Consider the following 26,589-nt stretch of genomic DNA (forward strand, 5'->3'; position numbering starts at 1 on the left):
TGAATTAATTAAATGGATTAAAGTAGTATATAAATAAAATATGATTAAGTGTAATATATAAGTTTAGAAATACGACATAAGTTATATAATCTAAGGGAATATAAAGAAATAAAGCATAAAGTAGACGAAATGAGATAAGTTATTATATACCTATATGATATATGTTATCAGGTAATATGAAAGGATTCAGGAAACTTATATAAGCTATGTGAAAGTGATCTAGGTGTTTATATGTGAATTATTCGGTAATAAGTTATATGAAATAAGTGTAGTGATTACCATATCATAAGAGATAAGTCAGAGAATGTGAATAATATGACCATAAACTATGAGCCTGTGTGATGAAATGAATATAGGAAGACATTACTATGAGATATGTGATAAGAAGTTATGATTAAATGATCAAGAGATATAAGCTAAGGGATATCTGTGAATTACATGAAAATGTGCTATGTGTAAGTGAATTACGTGATTATATGAATATGAAATCATATGAGAATTTACATGAACTACGTGATTACATGTATATGTGAATGAAGCTACGAGCTTATATGAATATGTGATATGTTTACATGAATATGTGCAAGGATATAAAAGATAGTGCCCATGTTATGTGTCTTGAGAGCTAGGGGTATAGTTGGCCTGCCAAGAGTCGAGGGTCTACGCGGTCATTCGGGATATGTATATATTATTTGGAACATGTGTGAAGTCTTGTGAGACACATACTTGATCCCTAGTATATGTATATGATTCTTAAGGAATGATATGTGGTCCTTATGGACATTATTATATGGCACTACGGTGCAATTCTACGCGGCACTCTGATGTAATTCTACGTGGCACTTTGGTGCAATTATACGAGCTGTGGTGACATCATTAGTGCACAACCTCTATAAACTCACATATTTACGGTTCTCACATGTGCACATGGGCTAATAAAGGAAATGACATAAAAGAACCTTGCATGATAGTATGTGATTGGTCTGTAATCTTTATGGTGTGAAGTGATATGTGATATGATGATGTGAATATAGCTTGGTTAAGAGGTATTGATGCAAGAACATATGACAAAAAGATAAAGAACAAAAATAAGACTAATAAAGAGATAATAATAAATACCTTACATATGATTTACATGTTTTGTGCTATGAAGCCTGTTATAAGAATATGTGAATGATGTGTGTGTACAAGTGGATAGTGGTTGCATGACAAAATGTATGATTTTGTATGATATAATAAGTATAGATTATGAATGCATTAGTAGTGGTTATATGTTTTTATGCCTCATTAAGTCATCGACTTAGCGTGTGAGTGTTTCACACGTAGTTTCCGAAAAGCTAGAAGAAAAGTGAAGAGGAGCAAGACCGGTCAGTTACTTCTTACCGAAGATCAGACCAGAAAAAATTTCTTGAATTAGATATATTCTGTATATTGAATATAGTTGGCATGTACTAATTGATTGAGTTAAACAAACCGCTGCGACTTTAATGAAAGTTTTAAATTTTCTTGAGTTTTTGTCATGAGTCAAAGTTTAAAAAGTCAATGTGACACCTCGGACTCGTATCCGGGTCGGGTACAGGTTGGGGGTGTTACAATTTGATCCCAAATAAATAGTGTTGTCGAGGAAATGTGATGATGTTGATAATGTATTAATGGATTAAATTGGTATAAATTTTAAATTTAAAACTAAATTAATTGAGTGTGTAAATAATAATTAAATATTACATTTACAGTTTTAATTATTATATCAATAAAAATATAAAAAAGTTTTAAAATATAAAAAATATAAAAATTTTAAGACGATAGTCCCAGCTCCTTTTATCTAATACTATTGTTGAGAATACACAATACGACCCCGAAAAGTTTGTCATCATTACAACTTTTTTCATGAATGATCATCGTTCAGAATTATTTTCAATTCTACGAAAGATGTTTAGCCTGCAACAACCAAAAACACTAATACGTATGGATGTAATGTATCTTCACTCGGCTCCATTACTTGAAGACCGCATTTGATAATATTTTTCTCGAGACGACATAAGTGCATAGAATTATTTTAGTATGATATATGTGTTTTTTAGGGTGTACATATATTCACTTTGAAATATGAAATATTTTTATGTTAATTATTTATTTTACCGATGATATTTGTTCTAAAATTTTATTTATATCATCACCAAAGCTGAATGAAGATTCCAAGTCCTACCAATGTTAAGTTTGTCATGAAAAAATGATCTATTTTGGAAAATAATGGTTTTTGGGGGACTATTTGTGTATTAATGCACACCACCTGTAACTTTTTTCTTTCAAAAAAACCAAATTAATAAAAGATAAAAAATTTTGTGGTACAAGCTTAGGTTTTTTTTAAAGATACAAGCTTAGCTGTTGGGTGGACAACACCTGTCGTTTTTTTTCTTTCTAAAAATGGATTAGGATATACTAAGGACAGTATAATTTAAGGTTAAAAATAATAATTTTAAATATTATAGAAAAATAATAAAAATATAATATACCAGGTTTGTTAGGATTAAAATATTACTTTTATTGGGAATATTTTCGATTATACTTTTTTTGTAATATTTTTAATTAATAACTGGAAATATTATATATTTTTTATAATATTTTAAATTTAATAAAAAATATAATGTTTTCAGTTATACCCCAAATCATATTTTTACGGTAAGTTAGACTGTCTCCCCAGGCGTTTTTTTCGAAAAATCATCTTTTTAATTTAATATTCTCGATCAGGCACCAGTCAGATTATATTTTTTGATCTAACACTATTTGCAGTAAGGCACGCCCCCTGCAGCGCGTTATACGTTGATTTGGCGCCACGTGGGGTAAGGCCCGCCCCCTGCGACGCGCCTTATGCTGACATGAATACACATGTGTATGGCGCGGGTAGGTTGGTAATTAAGGGTATAGCACGGTCTGAATAATTACTTTGAAAATAAGCCATCATTTCAACATCATCATTGTTCAATAGTTCAAACGCTGTATAAATTAATGACAACAATGATGTTGAAAATCTTTACTGCAACGAAGACATTCTTCTACTACTTTCAACATGAACCTTCATCGAAATCTTCGTTATCAACTCCTCAAGAGTTATGTTTCTCTTAAATGATATTTTAACACGCTCATTTGATACGAAAACAACGTCGGTTTCATCTTCTCAAATTTCTCCATCATAATAAACAATAGCTGAAAGTCACGTTATTCTTAGAGTTTAAAAGTACAACAATATTATATATGTAAAAAAATAACCGAAACAAACCTGATTAAATAAATAATATATGAAAAAAATATAACAAAATAATTTTTTACACATAAACGTAAATAATTTAAATAATATAATTTTATATTATTACCTGCAACACAAAAATATTTCGACGTATGCTCCTACTTTCTAATTCTACAAACACAGAAATTAATTGAAAACAATTAGTATAATATTTTTTCAAATAATCATATATAACTATAAAATAAATATTATAACAAAATTACCTTATAACGAAAGATCGAACAAACTTCTGAATTAAATATGGATGTTATTTATTAATTTAAAGGATTGTTGATGTGAGAGTTTACGGGAGACAATTATTTATAGCCGAGAGAGGATGTCTTAAAGCTGAGAAGTTTGAGAAAATAATGCAAGGCGCGATCATTGCACTGCACCTTCCATTATGCATGTTTGATAATTGAGATAATTGAATAGCACAGCTCCTGCCCCGCACTATATCTTACGTGGCGTATGGTGCGGCCCTTGTCTCACGCCGTACACACGTGTATCTATGTCAGCATAAGGCGCGCTGCAGGGACGCCTTAACTCACGTGGCGTCAAATCAACGTATAGTACGCTGTAGGAACGCGACTTATTATAAAAAGTGTTAGATAAAAAAATATAATATAACTTGTGCCTCATCGAAATTATTAAATTAAAAAGATAATTTTTTTTTTGGAAAAAACGCCGCCGCACCACGTAACTACTGCACAGTAAACACACTGTTGTTTTCATTTTGCTTTTCTCTTTCATAGTTTTTCTTTCTCTTCTCCACTAAAAAAGGGAAAGAAAATAATAAAGTAAAGTAATTGTAATCGAGTACCCCATTCCTTCTTCCTCAAGCAGTCTCCCAAATCTAAGTCCGATCCTTTCTTCGTCTTGGTTTATGAGGTACTATTTCTGCTTCTTTGTTTCCTTTTAATCAGAGATCTTCAGTTTCCCTTTTTGTTTTATTAATATTTGTTCCATAAAGTTTGTGGATTTTTGTAAAATTTATCTGGGTTTCTAGGGTTGTATGCTTTTTTTTTAATTTTTTTTTGTTGGAGAAATATTAAATTTTTATTTTTGATAACTTACTGATTGATTTTATTGTTTGTTAATATCAACAGCTCGAAGGAGAAACCCACTCTTGGGTAAGTTATTTTTTATTTGCAATACTTACTTTTTGTCATTTTTTATACCATTGAGGTTACTACTATAAATGCTTGATAATATGGGTTCTCAGTGTTAGTAACATGACATTTGCAATGGACTTTTGAAGTGATATGACGAATTTGATGTCTTTTGGCTGCAATTTTTGTTTTGGTCTATGAACATTTGATGCTGTAGCCTGTAGTATTCTAGAAATCAGCTATTCTTTGTTTTTACTCGACATTCAAATGACGCTCTACTTTTCTAGAAGTGAGATATTTTTTTATCTTCTAACAATTTCTTAGATATTTGTACTTGGCGGTAAGGATATGAAGTTTGGTCTAGCGGACTAGGCATCCTCATTTTATGTTTCATACCAAAACAACCCAAAAAAAAAGTACTTTTCTGTGTTTCTCTTTGAGAAAATTTGATTTTGTTCTATAATTCGGGGTTATGTTTAAACTTATTTCCATAAACTTTGGGGGTGCTGATAGAACCTTGATAAACTTGGAACCCGTTTTTTCATTCATGGTTTAGATTGGGGCTGATGCTGAAATGTTTTTTTTTATTTACTTCTCAAAAGTTTGTGTATAAGTTCGATTTATCTGTTGTGCAGCGGTACGCGGATTAAGACCCGCAAACGGAATATTGCTGCACCCCTGGACCCTGCAGCCTTTGCTGATGCGGTAGTCCAGATCTATTTGGATAATGCTGGTGATTTGGTAAATATCTCAATAGACATAATTTTATTCTAGGTTTTAAACTTGGCATAATTCTAGATTTCTTGTTGAATATCTTGTGCTCAGTGATCGAACTCTGTGGCATACAGGAACATGTTGCCAAGAACATTGAATCATCTGATCTCAACTTCTCAAGATACGGCGATACTTTCTTTGAGGTAACCTTCTTCCTTTCAGACAGAAGTATCAACTGCTTTTGATATTTTCCTCTTAAAGAATTAAAACTTTTTGATTTCTCTATGCTATTTTGTTGGATCTTTGGATCATGGTTAAGAATGAAATCTACTGGCAAAAAATATGTGGTTGCTAGGTGTTTATGAGGTTGATGTTTGGAGACTTAATCTATCAAACTTGCATGCCTAGAGGTTTGGAAGCTACATCAAGTTTCTTAGAAAAACTTGGCACTAGTAAGGACGACATAAGATTCCTTCACAAAACACCCCCCCCTAAAAAAAAACTTGATTATGATGATCCTCCAAATTGTTAGTTTAGGCAGCTGTTAGGATGTCAAAGTTTTTGTTTTCTAGTTTTTTACTTTCATGCTAATTTTCTGTAGTTAGGTTGTTAAGTAGTTTTCTTATAAGATAAACTTTTTTCTGTTCGTGTGTCTAAATTAACCTTCCATCATCTTACAATTGACATTGGCTAATTCTGCATAAGGCCTTGAAATCTTGCAATGAAAAATATATTTCAGATGTTTGAACAAAGTTTGAAGTTCTTCGAAACTTGTGGTTCTAATGTTTGCTTCCTCTCTTTTCCTTTGGTGAAATTTAGTTCTAATGATTTTAGTAATCTAAATTGGCAATTGCAGGTTGTTTTCACTGGAGGTCGCACACAACCGGGCACAATCAAACCAGATGAGGGGGAGCGCCACCCTTACTCTGTAATAGAGTGTGAGGCTAAACGTGAAGTTATTTTGCCATCTGTGATCTACGTACAGAAAATCTTGCTCTGAAGGCCTTTTCTGATTAAGAATCTTGAAAATGTTATGCAAAGACTTGCAGTCTTTGGAGCTTTTTGAGGATAATGAAAGGAAGAAACTCGCAATTTTCACAGCACTTTCTTTTTCCCAGAAACTATCAGGGCTGCCACCTGAGACTGTGTTCCAGCCACAGCTAAAGGACAATCTTGTGGTAAAAGGGATAGTTCTTTCATTCATAACAGACTTCTTCAAGTAGTATCTGGTGGATAATAGCCTTGAGGATTTAATTTCAATTCTGAAGCGAGGGAAAATGGAGGACAATCTCCTGGACTTCTTCCCTTCTGCAAAGCGATCTGCTGAAGGTTTCTCTGAACATTTTACGTAAGTCTTCTGCTTTAAATAAAGAGGAATTGTGTCATTTATAATTTCCATACCTATTCTGATTTTCAGAGATTCTATAATGTTCCAATGCTGTTTTATTGTATCCTTGGATTTGCAAGTGCATTCTTTGCATCATGCTGTGTGATTTTCATGTTTCTTGAATGATTTGAAAACTTGTGCCTAATTATGTTGATTTTCAGCATGGCTGGGCTGGTGCCCTTGGTTGAATACAATGAAAAAAAGTATTTGAGGTAAAACTGAAGGAAATGAAGTCTGCCTTGACAACCCAGATCGCTGAGGAATCTGATATATCTGAAGTCATCAAAACTGTTAAAGATGCCAAATTACCTGATATTGAAGTTGTACGAATTCTTTGGGATGTAATATTGGATGCTGTTCAGTGGTCTGGAAAGAACCAACAACAGAATGCCAATTCAGCTTTAAGACAGGTAGTGGCATTTTGTCTTTTTGCAGTTCTCCCCCATCCCACCTTTCCCTTGTTTGAAGGAAAACTCGATGCATGATAGGAGATGCAGGCATTAAGCAACACAATGACCCGATGGTCCAAACCCAAATAAGTAGATGTATGCCTGGTCTTTGTCTCCTCTGAAATAAATACAATGTTTAAATTTATTAATAACGGGTTCATAATTGCTTTTACATGCTTTCAGGAAGTTAGCTTATTCTACATCTCTTGCAAATATATAAGAAAAATTATCAAGAAAAAGAACCATAAAGCAACCTAGTTCCAAAAGGACATTAAAATTTGTCAAATATATTGCACTAATAGATATTTTGTAATAATATAGGATCTACTAATGGTTCATGAAGTGCTAGTTGCATGCATGGTTGTATGAATTCTGGTACATGCTAGGTTGGTTGTTGGTTGAACTTATATTTCATTTGTAGACCTGTAGTCCTTAAGTTTAGACAATACTGTTCGTTTGATATTTATGGTTTTGGCTCTCTTATTTGAGACTGCTTTTGTGGCTCATTGCCTTTGCCTTCTGTTGTACACGATTCAATGAATACCTGGTTTAAATTGATGAGTAAAGTGTAAAAGTAGTTATTTTACAGTTGTGTTAAGAATCTGAAGTCTTTTCGCAAAACATTCTGAAGTGAAGTGTTGACTGAAATTGACAATTTTTTATGGACAGCTTTTCGTCCTTCTGTTATGTACTACTTGAATGCATAGCTATAACCTGAGCTTATTCAGCAGTTATCATTTCCATCGTATTTCAAATTTTGACATTTGGTAACCTGGTCCATTAAATTCTCATAACACCAATTTTTTTCTGAACTTTTCAGGCTTTGCTTATGTTCTACATGAATGCGTACTATCTGACCTAGTTATCCACTCCCATGTATCCCAATTTTCTACCCTGTCATCATTAAATTCCAATACCAGCTGTAGTGGTGCATAATTTAAGTCGATGTAGTTCTGCTCAGCTAGATTGAGGCAACTATGTGCTATTATGATTTATCCGTTGTCAAAGTGCAAAACCAAATCGTTAATTGTGATGTGTTGTCTTGATAAAGGTCAAAACATGGGCAAAACTACTAAACTCCTTCTGCACCAATGGAAAACTTGAGCTGGAGCTAATGTATAAAGTTCAGATGCAATGCTATGAGGATGCGAAATTGATGAAGCTGTTCCCGGAGATTGTGAGGTCTCTCTATGACCAGGATGTCCTTGCAGAAGACACCATACTTTACTGGTTCCGCAAAGGAACAAACCCGAAGGGAAGGTATGTGTTTTCTCTTCCTATTTGCTTTCACAACATTGACAAGCATCATCTGTGAATCAACCTAGTAATCAAGCGACTGGTTGGAAAACGAACCGCATATATATTAATGATTCAGAGATTTTCATATGTTCATCATTTCATGAAAATGAAGACTAGGCCAATTTCTGTCATCCAAACCCACATGTTGAGGTTGTAAAAGGCAACCCCCCTTGTGTGAGAGAGTTGGAGGATACCTTATAAGCCAACCATTTTTATTACCATGATCTTTTAAGAAGATAGGGGAGATATTATTGCAGGCAAACGTTTGTGAAGGCGCTGGAGCCCTTTGTGAAATGGCTGGAGGAAGCTGAAGAAGAGGAATAAGTTCGCCAACAAGAACAGTGTGATAAACAATCAAAATATATATTATAATCAACCCTGTATCTTTTCCTTGTTTCTATGAAGTTATATATTTACCAGGTTCTTTGAGATTTGGTGGTGTGCCTGTTAAAATATTTGCTGCGCTCATAAAAATGGTGCTAAAGCTTGATGGATTAGTAACTTAAATAAATAAAAAAAGGTGCACTTTGTACCATATGTGGTTTTTGGTTTGAATTCAATGTATGTATTTGTATGCTCTGTGAATTGCATTTGCGTGCTTTAGGGATCCTTCAATTTTTTTTGGTTACCCTCTTGATTTCTCATGGTTTTGTCCCTACTAATTTGGATCGATCTATGTCGCACACTTGGCTTTTGATGATTATATGAATTCTCTTTATCTTCTTTAAATAATTGACCTGGATATTGTATCGGGTAAATTACATAGTGTCATTTAGGTACAAGTAAGCTTCATCGAGACATGGAGATTGCTCTTGAGGAAAGACATTATTGTTTCTGGAATTTTGTGTCAAACGAAGAAGAATGAGAAAGGTTGTTCATTTTTTTGATTTTAAAAGGTTGTTCATTTTTCGATTTTAATTGAATTAACCAATTGAATCGAATTAGTTTGATTAAACGGTCGGTCGTCAAAATTAGTTTAATAGGTGCAATTAATTTCTTTAAATATTTGATTAATGATTAATTCGGTTCAAAATCGGTTAATTAACTAAATTAATCGAAAATATTAAATATATTGTACATATTAAATACATAATTTAAGTTTAAACTCATAAAGAATTAATATCTAACTATTTTTTAATCACGCTAAACCCGTCAAATTTTCAAAACCTAATTAAATTGTAAACCAAATAAAAAATACCTTTATTAAACTCAAATTAATCTAACTAATAAATTTATTAAAAAATAGTTAATTTGGTCACCGTCCGAATTAATCGAACTTTGTTTGGTTTGATTAATGATTTTTAAAAAGAAAAGAAATATTTGGTTCGATTAACAATTAAAAAAAGTTTGACTAATTTAGCTTTGAGAAATTTGATTCGATCAGTTATTGAATCAATGTTTGAACACCCCTATGAGATATAGGAATTTATAGGAAAAATTGTTAGAAACCGCGTTGAAATATGATTGAGAGTTAAAAAATATATATTTCAAAACTACTTGTTTGATTTTTTTTAAAAAAATATTTTTTATATGTTTATCAATAATAAATTTTAAATAATATTTAAAATAATTCTAATTCAAAATTCAAAGTTTTGATCATAAAAAATTAATAAAGAACAATATTAACGCGATCCTCTTAAAATTTTTAAATTTCTATGTATTTTAGATATTGTCTTTTTATTTTAATTGAAATTTTATTTTTATCCCTTAAAATTTTATAAATACGCTACTCTTAAAATTTTATAAATTCATCATTTAATATAAAATCTGGTGTTTGCCCATAATTAGGAAATATATATCTAGAATATCTTAATTATTTAATATTTTGGATTAAAAAGAATCTAACGTAACTTGTGAGTTGAATTTAAAAAATTAAAACAAAATTTTAAAGATTTTTTGTGACTGTGAAATGAAGTTGATGTTAAGCTCCAACAAATTATAGACATAAGTGAAAGCGATTTGTATGCAAATTTTGAACTCAAATCATTTCCAACTTTTAAAATGAAAAAGGCCAAATCACATGTAAAATGGCCAACAAGTTGTTTTCAAAGAAATTACTTTTCATATTATCACTTTTAAAATGAAAAAGGCCAAATCACATGTAAAATGGCCAACAAGTTGCTTTCAAAGAAATTACTTTTCATATTATCGTAGTAGTTATATTAGTATGGTTGGACTGAGGGGTGAGTAGGACAGTCGTTCTTTTGAAAATTTAAAATTATCATATATTTTATATTATTTCTTATATATTGAAAATCTATTTTCATCTTTAAAATTTTATAAATTCACCCCTAACATAAAATCTTACGTCTGTCTCTGGTTATATAATTATCTTAATTTTTCACATATGCAATAAAAAACGAAGATGTTATCAATTAAAACATTGGCCCAAATATAAAAAGAAAATTAAATATAAACATTCAACTTAGTTTGAAAACACATATAATTATCAATTGAATATTAATTTATTGGATATTGTTATTATTTTAATATTTTAAATTTTATAATTAGAATACACATAAGAGACATCTGATTACCGAAATGTGAAATTATCTATGTGAATAAGATTATAAAAAAAATTAACATTACTTATACATTATTAGAAATGTTACACTGTTTAGAATTTAAAAATATCATATTAAGATTTCTTACATTCACCGAGAAGAAAATGATATTGCTAACACTTTGGCACACATAGGATGGGTCTCATGCTGCTACCAGACCAGCTTGATGGCATTCGAACCACTCTCAACCTTAATAGGATAGACTGAGAAGCAGACGAACAGCGACGAGGATGGATGGGTGATTGTTCGCAGGCGGTGATGATGGACGAGGGTTGATAACGGGGTTTAAAATTAAGGAGTTTAGGATTTTTATGTGACTTCCAAGTAATTTTGAGTTTATTATATATATATATATATATATATAAAAGTTTTTTTAATAAAACTTTTAAAATTTTATAAATGTGACTTGCATTACCTAACGGATTTTTAGCGGCCGTTATGATATAGGCACATAAAAGAGTAATGTCGGAAATATTAGGCACCTACTTTTAATGAAAAATTCTTTAGACACCTAAAGTTAATTTAGATATAATTTAAACACTTATTTTTGCATTAAGCCTAAATAAAAAATAAAAAGATTAAGAGTCAATTTTCCCCCTGTAGTGGACTCAATTTATCATTTTTGCCCATATCATATTTTAGCACCAATTTATCCCTCAAAGTCGTTTAATTGCATCATTTTATGCCCTAATCTTAAATTGATAACCCTAAATTATAATCTCTTAAATTATAAACCCTAAACCCATTCTCTAACTTAAAAACCTCAATTTAAGGTTTTATGTAACACCCCCAACCCATACCCGACCCGGATACGAGTCCGAGATATCATATTGACATTTCAAAACCTTTATTCTTGTAAAATAACTGAACATTTGAACTTGTATTAATAAAATATGATCATATATTGTTTAATTATGTTTGGTATAAAATTTTGAGATAAAAATATATTTATGAACAATGAAATACGTTATGAACAGTGCTACAGTGCATCGATGCACCAAAATTTCGAAGCAAATTTATGCATCGATGCACTGCTACAGTGATTTTCGTAAAACATACATAAAACTCGTAAAAATTTAACCGTTCATTACTGTACATTTACATTTACATAAATACGTTTAAACATTAGAAAACTCATTCATATGATTTTACAAACCAATTAGAGCATATCGTATTTAATCCTTTATTTACATGCAAACCACTATCCTTATTACAAAATACATACTATACATTTCTTTTCTGGTCTGATCTTTGGAAAAGAGGAACTGACCTGTCTTGCATAACTTTTGCCAATCTTCCTCTTCTCATAACCTACGCGTGAAACAATCACACGCTAAGTCGTTGAGTTAGTGAGGCATATAAAACATAATTATATTCTAAATGTAACTTCTATAATGCATGAACATTGATAATACCTTATCATACCAAAGCATATATTCTTTTCTGTAATATATACATACATGCACATATTATGTAACATAACATCATAACATGCTTATCATTTCTCATTTTATCATCACTAATTTCTTTATATACTATATCAACATATAATGTAACTCTAAATCACACCATTGCATAAATAATTACCAATCTCATATAAACAAATACATTTCACTTAAGAATACACACAATATCACATATGAATCTTGTAAATACTTTTGATGTCTTTTATAGGCCCATGTACATTTATGAGAACTTAAGGTATGTGAGTACTGTGAGGTTATGCACTATACTGTCACCACAGCTTGTATAAATTTACACCGTAGTGCCACGTAGAGTTTGTCCCGAAGGACCACGTAGAAATGCATCGAAGTGCCACGTAGAATTGCACCGTAGTGCTGTCGGAACCGTCTTTCGGTTGGGCCCCGAAATTAGGCTTCGACTTGGATTAAACGAATTGGAGTCGCCACCGACCACTTTAAAACAAATTTAGGTGGGTCGGACACCATCTTACCTGATCTGCGTTTTACCATAAATATGTCGGGTTCGGGAGTTGGTTACGGTTAAGGAAGGATTAGCACCCTTGAACCGCCCTTTCGGTACCAATTAATTTATCGATTGTCTTAATTGCGAAAAATTGAATTTAATTTTTTTTAAATACTCGATTCAAATCATTTACCTTTGATTAGTTAAAATTCTTCTAAAAAAAGGGTCAAGGACGTTAGATAAAAAAAATAAATAAATGGAAAAAACATAAAATAAAAAAAACTTAGAGTATCAAATTGAAACAAATCGGGATTAATGGATTAAATCGGGACTAAAAATAAGCTGCAAGAGAAAAAATAAATAAAGAGTTAGAGGGGTTAAAAATAAAAAATATAAATTATAAATAGACACCAAATTGAATAAATTGAGAATTCAATGGCCAAATTGAGCATAGTGACCAATTCTAGCAAAAGGCATACTAATTCCCCATTCTCTTGTTCAACGCACGTGAATGAACATAATTAAAGCTCTCAAATGATTGTAAGTCTAACAGTTGCCATATTTGGTCGAGTACTCCATAGCTCCGACACCAGGGTCGTAAACCTTTCCTCTGTTTGTTGAAAATCTCTTTGAATGGTCTCAGCAGTCACAACTTCCCCCTATTCAACCACAATTGCTCGAAAATTGTTGAACAAGTGATCGCAAACATAACGTACCGCCTCGGGTCTTCCATGTCAGTCATAGATTCCGACGAAGGTGCCGAATTGGCCCGACTCGATCTGGCTCTGGTCCTTTAGCACCTGGTTCGCTTGGATCACGGCCATGGAAAATTCACCGGACCCATATTACCCTATATCATGAAACCAAAGAAACCCATCTCTAACTTCCGCTGTCGCCGCCTCCGAGAATGTCGTTTGTTTCGTGATTTTCTACTTTATTCCCAAACGGGCTCCAACAAACCGAGAACATATTCATTAATCCCTCGGTTCGTGCTCTGTGTCATGAATACTCAAGTGTAAACCTTCATCTCCAGATTACCAAAGCTGATTCGTTGGAAGCCGCCTCTAAACCCAGCAGTGAAAGTGAATTTTGACTCGGTCTTCATTGTTGAGGCGTTGGCAGCATATCATGCGTTGAAATTTGCAGCAGAGAGATAATCAGAGTACACCACAAGAAGAAATGCTGCTGTTGATGCATATTGCAGATAGTTCCATTCACGAACATACATTAAGCCTCCAGGGGTGAAGATTGCATTATAGCCATCATTCTTTTGCAAGCAAGCATAGGCAAAGTAATATGCTTTGACCTCATCTCCCCTCCGTTTCAACAAATACGTGAATAATATATAAGAAAATTATAATCTAAAAATAGCTTGGCAAAGTGGAGGTTTTCTGTTGTTCCTAGTTTACAAGAGAATATGGGTGGTGCGCAGTTAGAGAGAGGGGTCCCCGGAGTCCCATTTTCGGTTGAATTTGTCGGGGGTTGCACTAGTCGGGTTTTTAGGGATTTAGTAGGTTAGTTGGATTAGTGGTGGGATAGTTTGTTGTTGAAATTAACCTGCAAAAAAATATTAATAGTATTAATAACATAATAATAATAGTAAATAATTATTATAATAATATATTTTTTTATGCTCGGTAAAAAACGGGTGTCTACAAGTGCCATATAAGATTGTCCATAAGGACCATATAGAAATTCCTTAAGAATCATATACATATGCCAAGGATCAAGTAGGTGTCTCAAAAGACCTCATACATGTTCCAAAGAATACATATACGTCCCGAAGGACCACGTAGAATTTATCCCGAAGGACCGCGTAGACCCTCGACTCTTGGCATGCCAACTATACCTCTAGATCTCATGACACATAACATGAGCATTATCTTTTATAATTATCACATATTCACATCGGCACGTAGTTCACTTACACGTAGAACATTTTCAGATGCTTCATATTCACATGTCACATAGCGTATACATTGTTCTTATGTCTTTTCGTAGACATATATTCTTTCTCACGTAGTCACATAGATTCATATTATATAACATATATCATATGTGCATATAATCATATAAATCGTATCACATAACTTATGTTATTTCTCATATGTTCATGTAAACATGCATGTCATATTTTGTTCACCTATATTCATATATACATCAATCACATAGCACATATCAATTCATATAATCAAGTATACATACATTTCTTGTCATTCACATCCTTATAATCAATACTCTATATACTATAACTATTGAAAATAGACTTATCACAATTCCAATTCCTTATAATCATATAAACTAAAATGCACTCACGAGAATCATATCAATCATATAACATTTTAGGAGTCACTTTTTACCATAGTAACTCCGTCACTGGCTCATCGCAAGCCAATGTTTTTCGATCGTATAAGTACAATTAAATTGCACTCACCTTAAACTTGCTTTGATTCGATTCTTATTCTTTGATTGTTCCAGAATTTGTTTAGGCTCAATATCTACATAAACATAATTTCCTAGATGAATTTCAGAAGCCTAAACCTTATAATTCAATACTAATAACTTGAGCTAATTTAATAAACCAAATTTTAGCTTTTCCTTTAGGAGTGCATTGATGCACTATGGGTGCATCAGTACACAAAATAGCTTCGAAATATCATGCATCGATGCACCCCTTAATGCATCGATACACCTACCCAGAAATCACTGTTCATTGCACGAAAATTCACTCTTTCAATTTCTATTCTTCAAGTTTCATTCCCTTTCATAATCTTAACTCAAATATACATGCTTAAACTCATTTATATCTATTTATTTCATCTTAAACCTCAAAATTCTATTCTCCATATAGAAATCAATAATCATACCAAATTTTCCATGTTATCCAAACTTAATTCTAACACTTATAACTTCTTATCCTCATGGATGACAAGTCAAATTCATCCTTCAAATTCATTTAAACCTTCTTATTCAAAATTTCACTTAAAACCCCATTTTCTTTATTCTATCATAACTCCTTTATCTTTTGATTTTAAGATAACTTAAGCTTTCCTTAAGCTTAGTTATCATCTAATGATCAAAACTCACTCTTAAAATTAACAAATAATCAACAAAATATAAAACTCACCTTTGCTCTAGCTTGGGCACGTTGGAGAAGAGAAGAAGATGAAGAAGATAAGTTTGGAAACTTATCTCTTCACACATGCATCACATGGGTATTATAATACCCACTAAATTTTATTTAATTATTTTTCTTGTTCAGTGACTCATTTGCCCTTTGATTCTTTTAATAATTACTAATAACCCTTCAGGAAATACTTTCAAATAAATCATTGAACTTTTTAACTTTTCCACTTTAATCACCAAATTCTAAAATTTCACAATTTAGTCACTAACCCGGTATTGAGGATGTTACATTTTAAGTGAAGAATAAGATATATAATGATGCAATTGAACAACTTTGATATCTAAATTGATATAAAAATACGATAGGGTCAAAAATGATAAATTGAATATACTTTTGGGTCAAAAGTTACCTTTAATCCAAAATAAAACAGTTAAGAGCTTGAGGCAAAAACAATAAAAAAAAGAGAAAATAACCTCAGTGACAAAAAATGCCTTATAATATACGATTTTAACCAATTTTTTTTGGATTTGCCAAAATGATCAACTAAATCGCAATGCGATCGATAATTCACAACGCGATCTCCAGTATCGCAAATCAGTTTCCATATTCGCAACGCGATTCTGACTATCGCATTGCGATTTCCCAAATTCGTATTGCGATTTTCCGACTATCGCAATGCGAATATGTAAATCGCAATGCGAGTATGACTAGCGCAACGCGATTCTGACTATCGCAACGAGATTCTGACTGTCGCAACGCGATTCTGACCATCGCAATGCGATTTTCAAAGCGCCATTATTATTGCAACGCGTATTTTTTTCAAATTTCAACGTTTATCTCCCTATTCTCCACCTCCACGAGATGAGTTAGGGGAGTTACGTGATGAGGACAATGCCTTGCGTGAGGAGGTCTGTACTTTACGCGATGACAATGATGCATGGTGTGTTGAGGTGTCTACTTTACGTGGTGAGGTAGCCGCTCTACGTGAGATGGTAGCATTGTTGCAGAATGAGGTTCATACTCTACGCAACGAGGTAAGTTTAATATTTTTCATATTTAACTTGATGATAAATTTACTCATAATTTCACTTAGATTAACCATTTCACTTAGTTAACCATTTCACTTATATTGCTTAGTAAATTCATTCGGTTGCTGCCAATACTGCTAAACTATTTATTCTTTAACCCTGTTAAGTTAGTATTTGTTTTTGGTTGTCTTTTGGTTGAAGTAATGCAATCCATTCAAGTTTCAATTTGCAGAAGAAGAATAGTTTACTTTCGCAACGCGAATTTGACTATCGCAACGAAAGAATCGCAATGCGAAATGAAAATTGCATTGCGATTCTCTCGTTGTGATAGTCATTTTCGCGTTGCGATAATCATTCGTGTTATGATTTTAAGTTTCAGATTCTATTCTTCTTCTGTAAATTGAAACTTGAATGAATTGCATTACTTCAACCAAAAGACAAAGACAAATACTAACTTCACAGTGTTGAAAATTTAAGTTTCAAGAATAAACTACTATTCTTTATGTTGTCATTGAACCTGCACTAAACCTATATGTTGTCTTTTTAAATGTTTATATAAGTGATTACTTTTGAAATGTTATCTGATGCATTTTGAACAATGATAGAATAATGACTTGGGTGAATACCGTGCAAGTTTGAAATATATTTGTCTTTGTTTTCACTGTTTAATATCTTGTCTATTTATTTACTGATTTATGTATTAATTTATTTTTAGTGGCCCGCTAAGGTGGATGCTCTACGTCGGGTTTTTCTTGCAAGACAGAGTTCACGCATCAGACGGTGTGCACGTACCATTAAGTCTTCGTTCACCCCAATAATGCGAAGAATCCTTAAGAAAAAGCCTGACTCACCTGTCATCGTTCAAGAGGCCTCCCCTATCGTTCAAGATGCCCCTATCATCCCTCAAGAGTCCCCTCCCACCGTTCAAGAGACCACTGTCATCGTTGAAGAGGTCCCTCCCAACATTCTAGAGCCCGATTCACACGGCATAATATATCGAATTATTGAGAAACCCCCTCACGTGCCGGACATGATGGATGACTGTTGGCTTTCGTATAAGTTACCGGCCAGTACCATTCCGGTAGATGAAGTGGAGAGGAAACAACTACCAGAAACAATTTTGGATAATACCCTTTGGGCTAAGACCGCAGTTGATTTTTATCTACATGAGCGGAGCCAAGGGTGTTACGCTGACATATACAAACTTAACGATGATATGCATTTGTTGATTGAACGGTCTTGGTGGGGTGTGTTATTAGGGGTTGAAGACAATGGCTATTTCGATGGGGGGTAAGTCTTATATTTCTTCTTAATTTTCATTTTGATTAATTTTTTTTAAATTTATGTAATTCACTAATATATGTCTTTTTTTTGTATATCCTTTGTTTTTAAGATGATTTAAGCTTTCCTTAAGCTTAATTATCATCCAATAATCATAACCAAATCCTAAATTCAGCTAAATATCAACTAACAAGAGATCTTACCTTTACTTATGGCTTCACGGTGGAAAAGAAGAGAATGAAGAAGAGAAGTCTGGAACTCTCTCATATTTCCCACGTTTTATAATACTCAAAAAGGGAAGATAAAAATCTTTCCCATGAAAATACCATTTTGCCCCTTTAGTTCATCCATATTTGCTATTTAATCCAATATTAAAATTCTTTAATTAACTCCCGAGACTTTTAATTTATTTCTAAATTAAGCACAAAACTTTCAAAATTTGCAATTTAGTCACTGACCCTGATTTGGGATGTTACATAGGATAAGACATAAAAAATAAGATATAAGCAATGTGACAAGAAATGTGAAATAGTATAAAAAGTGGATATGAGCTACGCGATATGTGAAAGTGATTTACATGTTTATACGTATATGTGATTCAACTTATGTGACATAATCTACGTGCTATGTGAAAGTGAACTACGTGTTTATGTGAAAATGTGAAATGACATAAATGATGATGCCCGTGTTATGTGTCATGAGAGATAGGGTATAGTTGTCATGCCAAGAGTCAAGGGTCTACGCGGTCGTTCGGGACAAATATGTATTCTTTGGAACATGTGTGAGGTCTTTTGAGACACATAATCAAAATCATTACACGCAGGGTCTGTTTCTTCTTCTGAAACATCATCAAAATCCGAGTATTGACCAAGATCAAAGTCCGGGTATTGACCAAGATCAAATTTTGAATACCGACTAGTACTCACAATTTTTTCTGTTGGCTCATCATCGTCTAACTGGTTAATACGAAAACCGGAATTTGGTGCTGAAAGTTGATTGGGATTTGGATTAGGGAAAGGTTGTGGGTTTTGAGATTGTGTTTGGTATTGGAAATGTGGTGAAACAAAATTTGCTTGGTGATGAAATTGTGGTGGAACCATTAAATTTTGAGCACCATAAACTGGGGTTGAAAAACTTAGTTGATTACTACCCGCTACTGACCCAACTTCACTACTTCTAGGTTCAACAACATACAATGTAACATCATTGCGAAACACTAATGTAAGCAATGAATCGTCAACTCTTCATTGTCGGTTAACAAATAAACTTTACCTTTCTGATAAGATAGCCTAAATCCACTTAAGGGCTCTAAATTCAATTTATTTGCAACATGTAACATTAGAGTTTCATAAGTTAACTTTTTTAATGAAAGTTTTAGTTGAAGATTCATGGGTAAAGGCATATATTGTAAAACACCATGAACATTCTCCTATGACCCTCCAAAACATAAATCTATCCAAACATGATCAACATTAGATGATTTCATTATTGTAAATTAATTTACTAAACAAACAAGCTGCGAAACTAAAACCTGTTGCCGGATGGGGAAGGATGTCGTTGGATATAGGAACGGATGTCGCCGAAGAGAGTGATAGATGGAGATGGAATGAGTTGCGATTTAGGGATTTAGGTTATGAGTTGCTTCTGCTGCGTAGTTATATACCCAAAACATTTGTGTTGCGAAACTAAAACCTGTTGCGAATTTGAAATTCAGTGTTGCGACAGTCAGAATCGCGTTGCGACAGTCAGAATCGCATTGCGATAGTCAGAATCGCATTGTGATTTACATATTCGCATTGCAATTTACATATTCGTATTGCGATTTACATACTCGCATTGCGATTTACATATTCGCATTGCGATTTACATATTTGAATAACAACAATTTGTTATTTTCAATTCACTTAAAAGATATTGTCTTTCAATAATGTTCCCGTTCCAACTGTCCAAAATCTCCCAACAAGTTAATCAAACCGCTATTAATTTAAGGGTAAACTATATATTTAGTCACCCGACTATAGTTTTGGTTCTGTTTTAGTCATTCAAATATTTTTTTTTTTCAAAATTATCACTAACATTACATTTTGATTCCATTTTGGTCATCCACTGTTAAAAAAACAGAATTGTTGACGTTACTATTTTTATTTTTTTCCAATGATGACGAAACATTACCTTGTGGTGACACATTAACATCATCCTTAATTTTTTAATGACGTGTGACAAAACGAAAACCAAAACATGATGCTAGTGATTATTTTTAAAAAAAATAGTTAGATGACCAAAACAGAACTTAAGTGATAATTGAATACTAAATACATAATTTATTCTTAATTTAAATACTTACAGCTTATTTGTTATTTCCATAAACTGTTTAAGTTGGGTTGGAATGAAAGAAAAAGAAAATAGGAGTAAAAAATATGAAAGAAAATTATACTGATTTTATCTAAAAAGAATAAACATTTATGGTGTGTGGAGGGTAGAACATAGTGGGTATCAAGGGGAGCCTTGGCCCGCCAATTTTTAAAAAAATATTATATATATATTTATTTAAAAAATAAATAATTTTTTTTATTAGTCCTCCTTAATTTTAAAAAATATATTTATGAAAAATAAGGAATACTTTAACCCCGACTATGATAGATTCCTAGTTCTACTTCTGGGTGTGTGTCAAAGACACATAATTGCACTAGCACAAGCTCGAGGCAGACCGAGCAATGACGACGATGTATGCGTATTAGCCCATATTATTTAGATATGCAGGGTTTCAAGTATTTAAATATAATATTTTAAGTATTTATTTATTAAATGATTAAACATAAGGTTAATACATAGCATCATCATCGCCTAACTTGACTCATGTAATTACGTGCCCTTGATACACATCGCGTATGTTTGTTCTTTTTGGACAAAATTTACATACTTTTTCATATTTTTGACAATATTTTTCTTTTTCTTTTATTTCAGTCTAACTTGATCGAGATCAACAAAAGACGCTTCTTGTAAAATGCACCTTTGCCTACGTGACAAAATTGGGTGTTTAATCGGAAATTAATTATCAATGTGTATTATTTTGATAATTAATTAGTTTTGAGTGATATATGGGTGGAAAAGCCTTAGATTTTAGTTAAAAAATTATTATAAATTTAATTTTATTATGTATAAATCTTATTTAAATATATTTAAATTATTAATTTAATTATATTTTATAATCTTTAATTCTTACCGTCCTTTGATGAGACGAGGGAAGGAAAAGTGAACCAAAAACATGATTGAAGGAAATAAAAAAAAGAGAAAGTTCTATGTATATAGTTATTTAAAATACTATTTGTAATATCATATAAATATAATTGATTAATTTAAAAAAATTAATTATATAATTCTAATTATCCAAATGGTCTGACAGGTAGAATTATTAGTTCAATAGCCTCATTTGTATGTCAATGTGACTTTTTATGATATACAAAAGCATCATTATTTTTTTAAAATTTATAATTATATAAATTTACATCTCATCCACTATTTCTAAACTAATTATTTTCTATTCGATCATTAATCTTCAAATTTTAAAATAAATAATATACTGATGAATAAATTTTATAATTATCCAAACGATCCGAAGGTAAAATTATTAATTGAATTATTCATTTTGTTTTATCTTTATGTAAAATAGTTAACATCTTATCATGTAAGAATAAATAAAGAAATCCGTATTATTATCTTTATATAAATTGTTTATAATATTTTATCTGAACTTCATATTTATAGATATAAAAAGTAGATATCATATTGAAATTAAGTCTTAATAATAAAATACATCAAAATTACATTTAATGCGTAATGTTATAATCATATTAAACATTCACATAAATAAATATTATAATAATAAAATAAAATTTTAAATATATAAAATTTACGAAATATAAAATTATATTTTATATTAATTTTAAATGAAACTTTTATTATGATTTAAACTATTAAAATTTATATATAATTAATATATTAATATACAGTATTTTAATTATTTTTTATCTCATAAAATAAAAATATATTTCTAAATAAAAAAATAATTATCGGCACGTGTTGAAATAACGATTATTTATGTGAATTAAATGGCATAAAATTATATAATAATAAATTAAAAATATTAAAAACTAATAAATTTGAGGTGAATGAAATATATTATCTATTCAAAGAATCTAAATCTTTTGACAATTAAGATCCATTCATTTACATACGTAATATTTAAGTTTAGGACCTTAAATAAAAACAACAAATTTATTAATCGCTCAAGTCACTTGATTTATATTAATATCTTAATTTTAATAAAGAACTAAGAAGGATAATTATTCATTTAAAAATTTAATTAATAATTACTTGAAAAAAAAATCTTGGATTAGATAAGTTTTCCTGGTTTTATTTTATATTTAAAGAGGGGGAATTTATTGTTGGGGGTTGCGGTTATTTCTCTCTCGCTAATTAGTACCCGCTGCCTGGTCTCTCTTTCGCTTTTATCCACAATCAAATGCCATCTCCTTATTCTCTCTCTCTCTAAAGCAAATCTCACTTTCTCTCTCTTCAATTCTCCTTTCTTCCACCATCCCTCAAACTGCCCTTTTTTTCTCTTGTTTTCCTTTCATATTCTTTGCTATCAATTCTTAGCCTTAGCCCCTTTTTTGGGTGGATCTTGACCACGGATTTGATTACCTTTGCCATTGATCCTCTGAAGAAAGTTTGCACTTTTGGGTAGTTTATGGTGTGAATTATAGGATCTTTCTCAATTCTTTCATTTATTTCTTTTTGACAAATTTATTCGAAAGGTTGTTCCTTTTTTTTAATGAAGTTATTGAATTTAGAATTAATGTTTCAATTCGATTTTTTATTATTTGCTTTATGATTAGGATAAAAAACCAAATTTGAGATTCCTTTTCATCATTCGTTTTCCATCGATCACGAAATTCTTTTCCTTCCTTTGCAAATTAGAAAGCTTTAGACGCCCAACTATCTTTTGTTTCTTTGTCTTTTGGCTGATTCTGAGATTTTTGTTTTTATTGGAACCACTTTGTGAGATTTAAATTGTGGATTGATGTGATCATTAGATTGAAACTGGTAAAGGGTATCTGCCAATTTCAACATTAGATCATTATTGTAGAGATTTGAAGGGTTGCTTTAAGATTAGAATTCTAGGAGATTGAAGAGCAAATCAAGGTATCTTCAATACTTATAGCTCTGAATTGGGAAGAAAAGTTTTGAAATATAAATTTGAAAGGATTATTTGGTAGATCAATCAAAACATTAGCCAGAAAAGGGTTTGTTTAAGGATCCAACCCAACAATCACGACGGATCCATCAAAAGACACAAGGGGTTGCTATTGTTTTGCTGGTCTGGAGTGCATATTAAGCATTATCAGGGCCCTCAGAATGGGGTCCTGCTTATCTGCTGAAAGCAGGAGCCCTCTCCCTGGTTCGCCTTTGTCCCCTCATTTGGCGAATATGAAGAGGAGGAACTCGAGGAAGGGGCTCGGCTCTCGGAGTTCTTCCTTCGATTACAGGAAGGACGAACCCTTACATAGGATTCCTTGGAGGTTGTTCTTGAATGGATCCACTGATGTTTCTTCACTCTATACTCAACAGGGCAAGAAAGGAACCAACCAGGATGCCATGATTGTTTGGGAGGTTAGCTCATTTTATCTATTTCTCTCATGTTAATTACTTTTTTGTTTGTTAAATTATTGTTCCAATCAATCAGTGGTCATTTTATATATTTGACTTCATGTGTTATGTTTATCTTGTATAGCTTTGAGCCTTTGAAAACAATCAATTTATATTAAAAGGGTTCTTGGATGAACGAACTGTTTGCCATCCCCACGGTGTTTTAATATGATTTGTTGGGTTTTTTTTAATGTTTTTAATTGTTTATGTAGCTTTTACGTTCCTTTCTACCTATCAGATCTTCATAGCTTTCTTATTAGAGTAAAAGCAACATTTAAAAAAAAATCAATTGACTGCAACTTTTCCACTATTTAATCCAATCATTAGTTGCTACATGAAATGATACTTCACTATTTGTGTTTAGGGGCCTTTGTGTTTGTTTGAGACACCTTGGGATTTGTTTTGTGATACTATCTTTTTATTCATGACGAAAATGTCACTAGAGGGAGAGGAAGACCGCAAACGTTGTGGTTGCCAAGTGTAAATTATTACATATTTTATCAAACTTGCTGATGGCATGGTTCTAAATAGAACATAATGGTCAAATATTATCGATGTAGCTGATCTTACATATTGGGAACAATTGATGAAGGTAATGCTTGTGGACTGGTTAATAAAAATGTTCTTTAACTCTTTCTATGGATGAACATTGGTGGGTGAAGAAGGTGTTGATGTTAAATCCATTTTTATTCCCGGAATATTTGTTCTCTATTTTGATTATAAGGGGTACTGTAATGATATATCTGTAAAGCAAATCGCCAATTTCTCCCTGTACTAAAGATTGTTACTAATTTGGTTCTTTTGTGCTAATGTTCCCTTTCTCATTATCATGTTGTCATTTCCCAGATTTTTGTTCAAGAACAGATACAGTTTTGTGGTGTTTTTGATGGCCATGGTCCGTACGGTCATTTGGTTGCAAAGAGAGTCAGAGACCGCCTTCCCTTAAAACTGAGTGCTCACTGGGATGTTAATATATCCAGTGAGGATGCTTTCGGTTTGAACGCAGCAGGAAGCACGAACTCTGAAGATATGGATCTTTTGTCAGTTGATGAGGGATCTAGGGCTTCTGAAGATCTTAAAGAAACAGATAAGCACCCAGATTTGTTTGAGACTCTTAAAGTGTGTTTTCTCAAGGCTTACAAAGCAATGGACAGGGAACTTAGAATGCATCCGAGTATTGATTGCTTCTGCAGTGGGACGACAGCTGTAACTTTGGTCAAGCAGGTATACAGCAGCAAAATTTTAAAAGCTTTATTTGAAAATTTATGTTATGATATGTTTTGTAGTTAATCATAATTGTCTCGGCTAATTGTATAGGGTCCATACCTTGTCATTGGAAATGTTGGGGACTCGAGAGCTGGGCTGGGTACAAGGGACAAAGATGATTCACTTACTGCAGTTCAGTTAACTGTTGATCTTAAACCGAATCTTCCAGGTAATGTTTTACTCGTACACAAGTGCATGCATATCAGAAACTGCAGTCATGTTTTCTATAATGTTGTTTTCTACTGAGTTTTAGAATAGAATCTATGATACATGAAAGCAACGATGATTCTCTCTTTGCAACTATTACACATACATACATATACTAGAATTATTTCATGCCCCACCATAGCCATTCTCATGCCCATCTCCTTGTGTTTGCTGCATACGTCTCGCTTTGTGCTGCCTGCTGATTAGCCCATCTTAATTGGTTGACATGACAGAGTATTAAGTCTAGTCCTACTTGGTTTTCCACTATTGATGGATTTGTGAAAATTTAGATGAAGTTGATTTTGCAGTCAATGGGGAATACCCTTTAGGGGTACCTATTATACTTTCCAATACTGAGCCCATGCTAAACACTAATTTTTTTCCCTCCCTCTTTACAGCGGAAGCAGAGAGAATTCGAAGATGTAAAGGTCGTGTATTTGCTCTTGCGGATGAACCTGAGGTGACCCGAGTTTGGCTACCAAACAATGATTCACCTGGCCTTGCTATGGCTCGGGCGTTTGGAGATTTTTGCTTGAAGGATTTTGGCCTGATCTCCATGCCTGAAGTATCTTATCGGCACCTATCGGAGAAAGACGAATTTGTTGTCTTGGCAACAGATGGGGTAATAGAGTGAACATGAATTCTTATTCGAAATATCAAATGACATTTGAGCCTTATCCCCTTTTCTAAGGCTGCCTTCATTATTTTGCAGATATGGGATGTTCTTTCGAATAAAGAAGTGGTGGATATTATATCGTCGGCCCCAGCTCGTTCATCTGCGGCTCGAGCATTGGTTGAGGTAGCAGTCCGAGCTTGGAGATATAAATACCCAACTTCAAAAGTCGATGATTGTGCTGTTGTTTGCCTCTTCCTTGATTCGAACTTGAACAATTTGTCGATTGCTTCTAATGCCAAGACCAAAGTGCAGCCAGTTTCGGAGAGCCAAGTTGACGATGACATTGACGATGTCGATGACAACGAGAAAGAAAATCTCGATGTATTAACCCCTCTCATCCAGTCCGGGACGGTTGAAGAAACACTTGTTGATGACAATGAAGATGGCTCAAAGCACGAGGAGATGAATTCGGATGGAGGAGTGGATTGGTCGGCCCTGGAAGGAGTGTCTCGTGTCAATACGCTTGTGAATCTCCCAAGGTTCATTCCGGAAAAGGAGGACAAGGAGAGCTTTCTCAAGTAAGTAAGGTCCGTTTAGTGCTTTCTTTTTCCCGTTTTGTAA

The 26,589-nt window shown here is 32.6% G+C and overlaps 1 protein-coding gene and 1 pseudogene across 2 annotated transcripts; both read left to right on the forward strand.

Moving 5' to 3' along the window:
* Positions 1 to 8,754, forward strand: part of LOC120207237 — a 24,506-nt pseudogene extending 15,752 nt beyond the window's left edge.
* On the forward strand, positions 8,669 to 26,589 carry LOC120207236 (probable protein phosphatase 2C 33). Of its 2 annotated transcripts, XM_039206751.1 has the most exons (8): positions 8,669 to 8,682; positions 21,462 to 21,464; positions 23,410 to 23,843; positions 24,726 to 25,103; positions 25,197 to 25,314; positions 25,751 to 25,974; positions 26,065 to 26,275; positions 26,312 to 26,589. In XM_039206751.1, the coding sequence occupies exons 3-8, from the start codon at positions 23,589 to 23,591 to the stop codon at positions 26,548 to 26,550; spliced, it is 1,425 nt and encodes a 474-aa protein (XP_039062682.1). In that variant the 5' UTR covers positions 8,669 to 8,682; positions 21,462 to 21,464; positions 23,410 to 23,588; the 3' UTR covers positions 26,551 to 26,589. The 2 variants fall into 2 exon arrangements, with proteins under 2 accessions (XP_039062682.1, XP_039062683.1); XM_039206752.1 differs by lacking the exons at positions 8,669 to 8,682; positions 21,462 to 21,464; positions 23,410 to 23,843 and adding an exon at positions 22,906 to 22,923 and having other exon boundaries at positions 26,312 to 26,588.

This window comes from Hibiscus syriacus, unplaced genomic scaffold, assembly GCF_006381635.1.
Source record: "Hibiscus syriacus cultivar Baekdansim isolate YM2019G1 unplaced genomic scaffold, ASM638163v2 tig00014377_pilon, whole genome shotgun sequence".
NCBI classification, from domain to species: Eukaryota; Viridiplantae; Streptophyta; class Magnoliopsida; order Malvales; family Malvaceae; genus Hibiscus; species Hibiscus syriacus.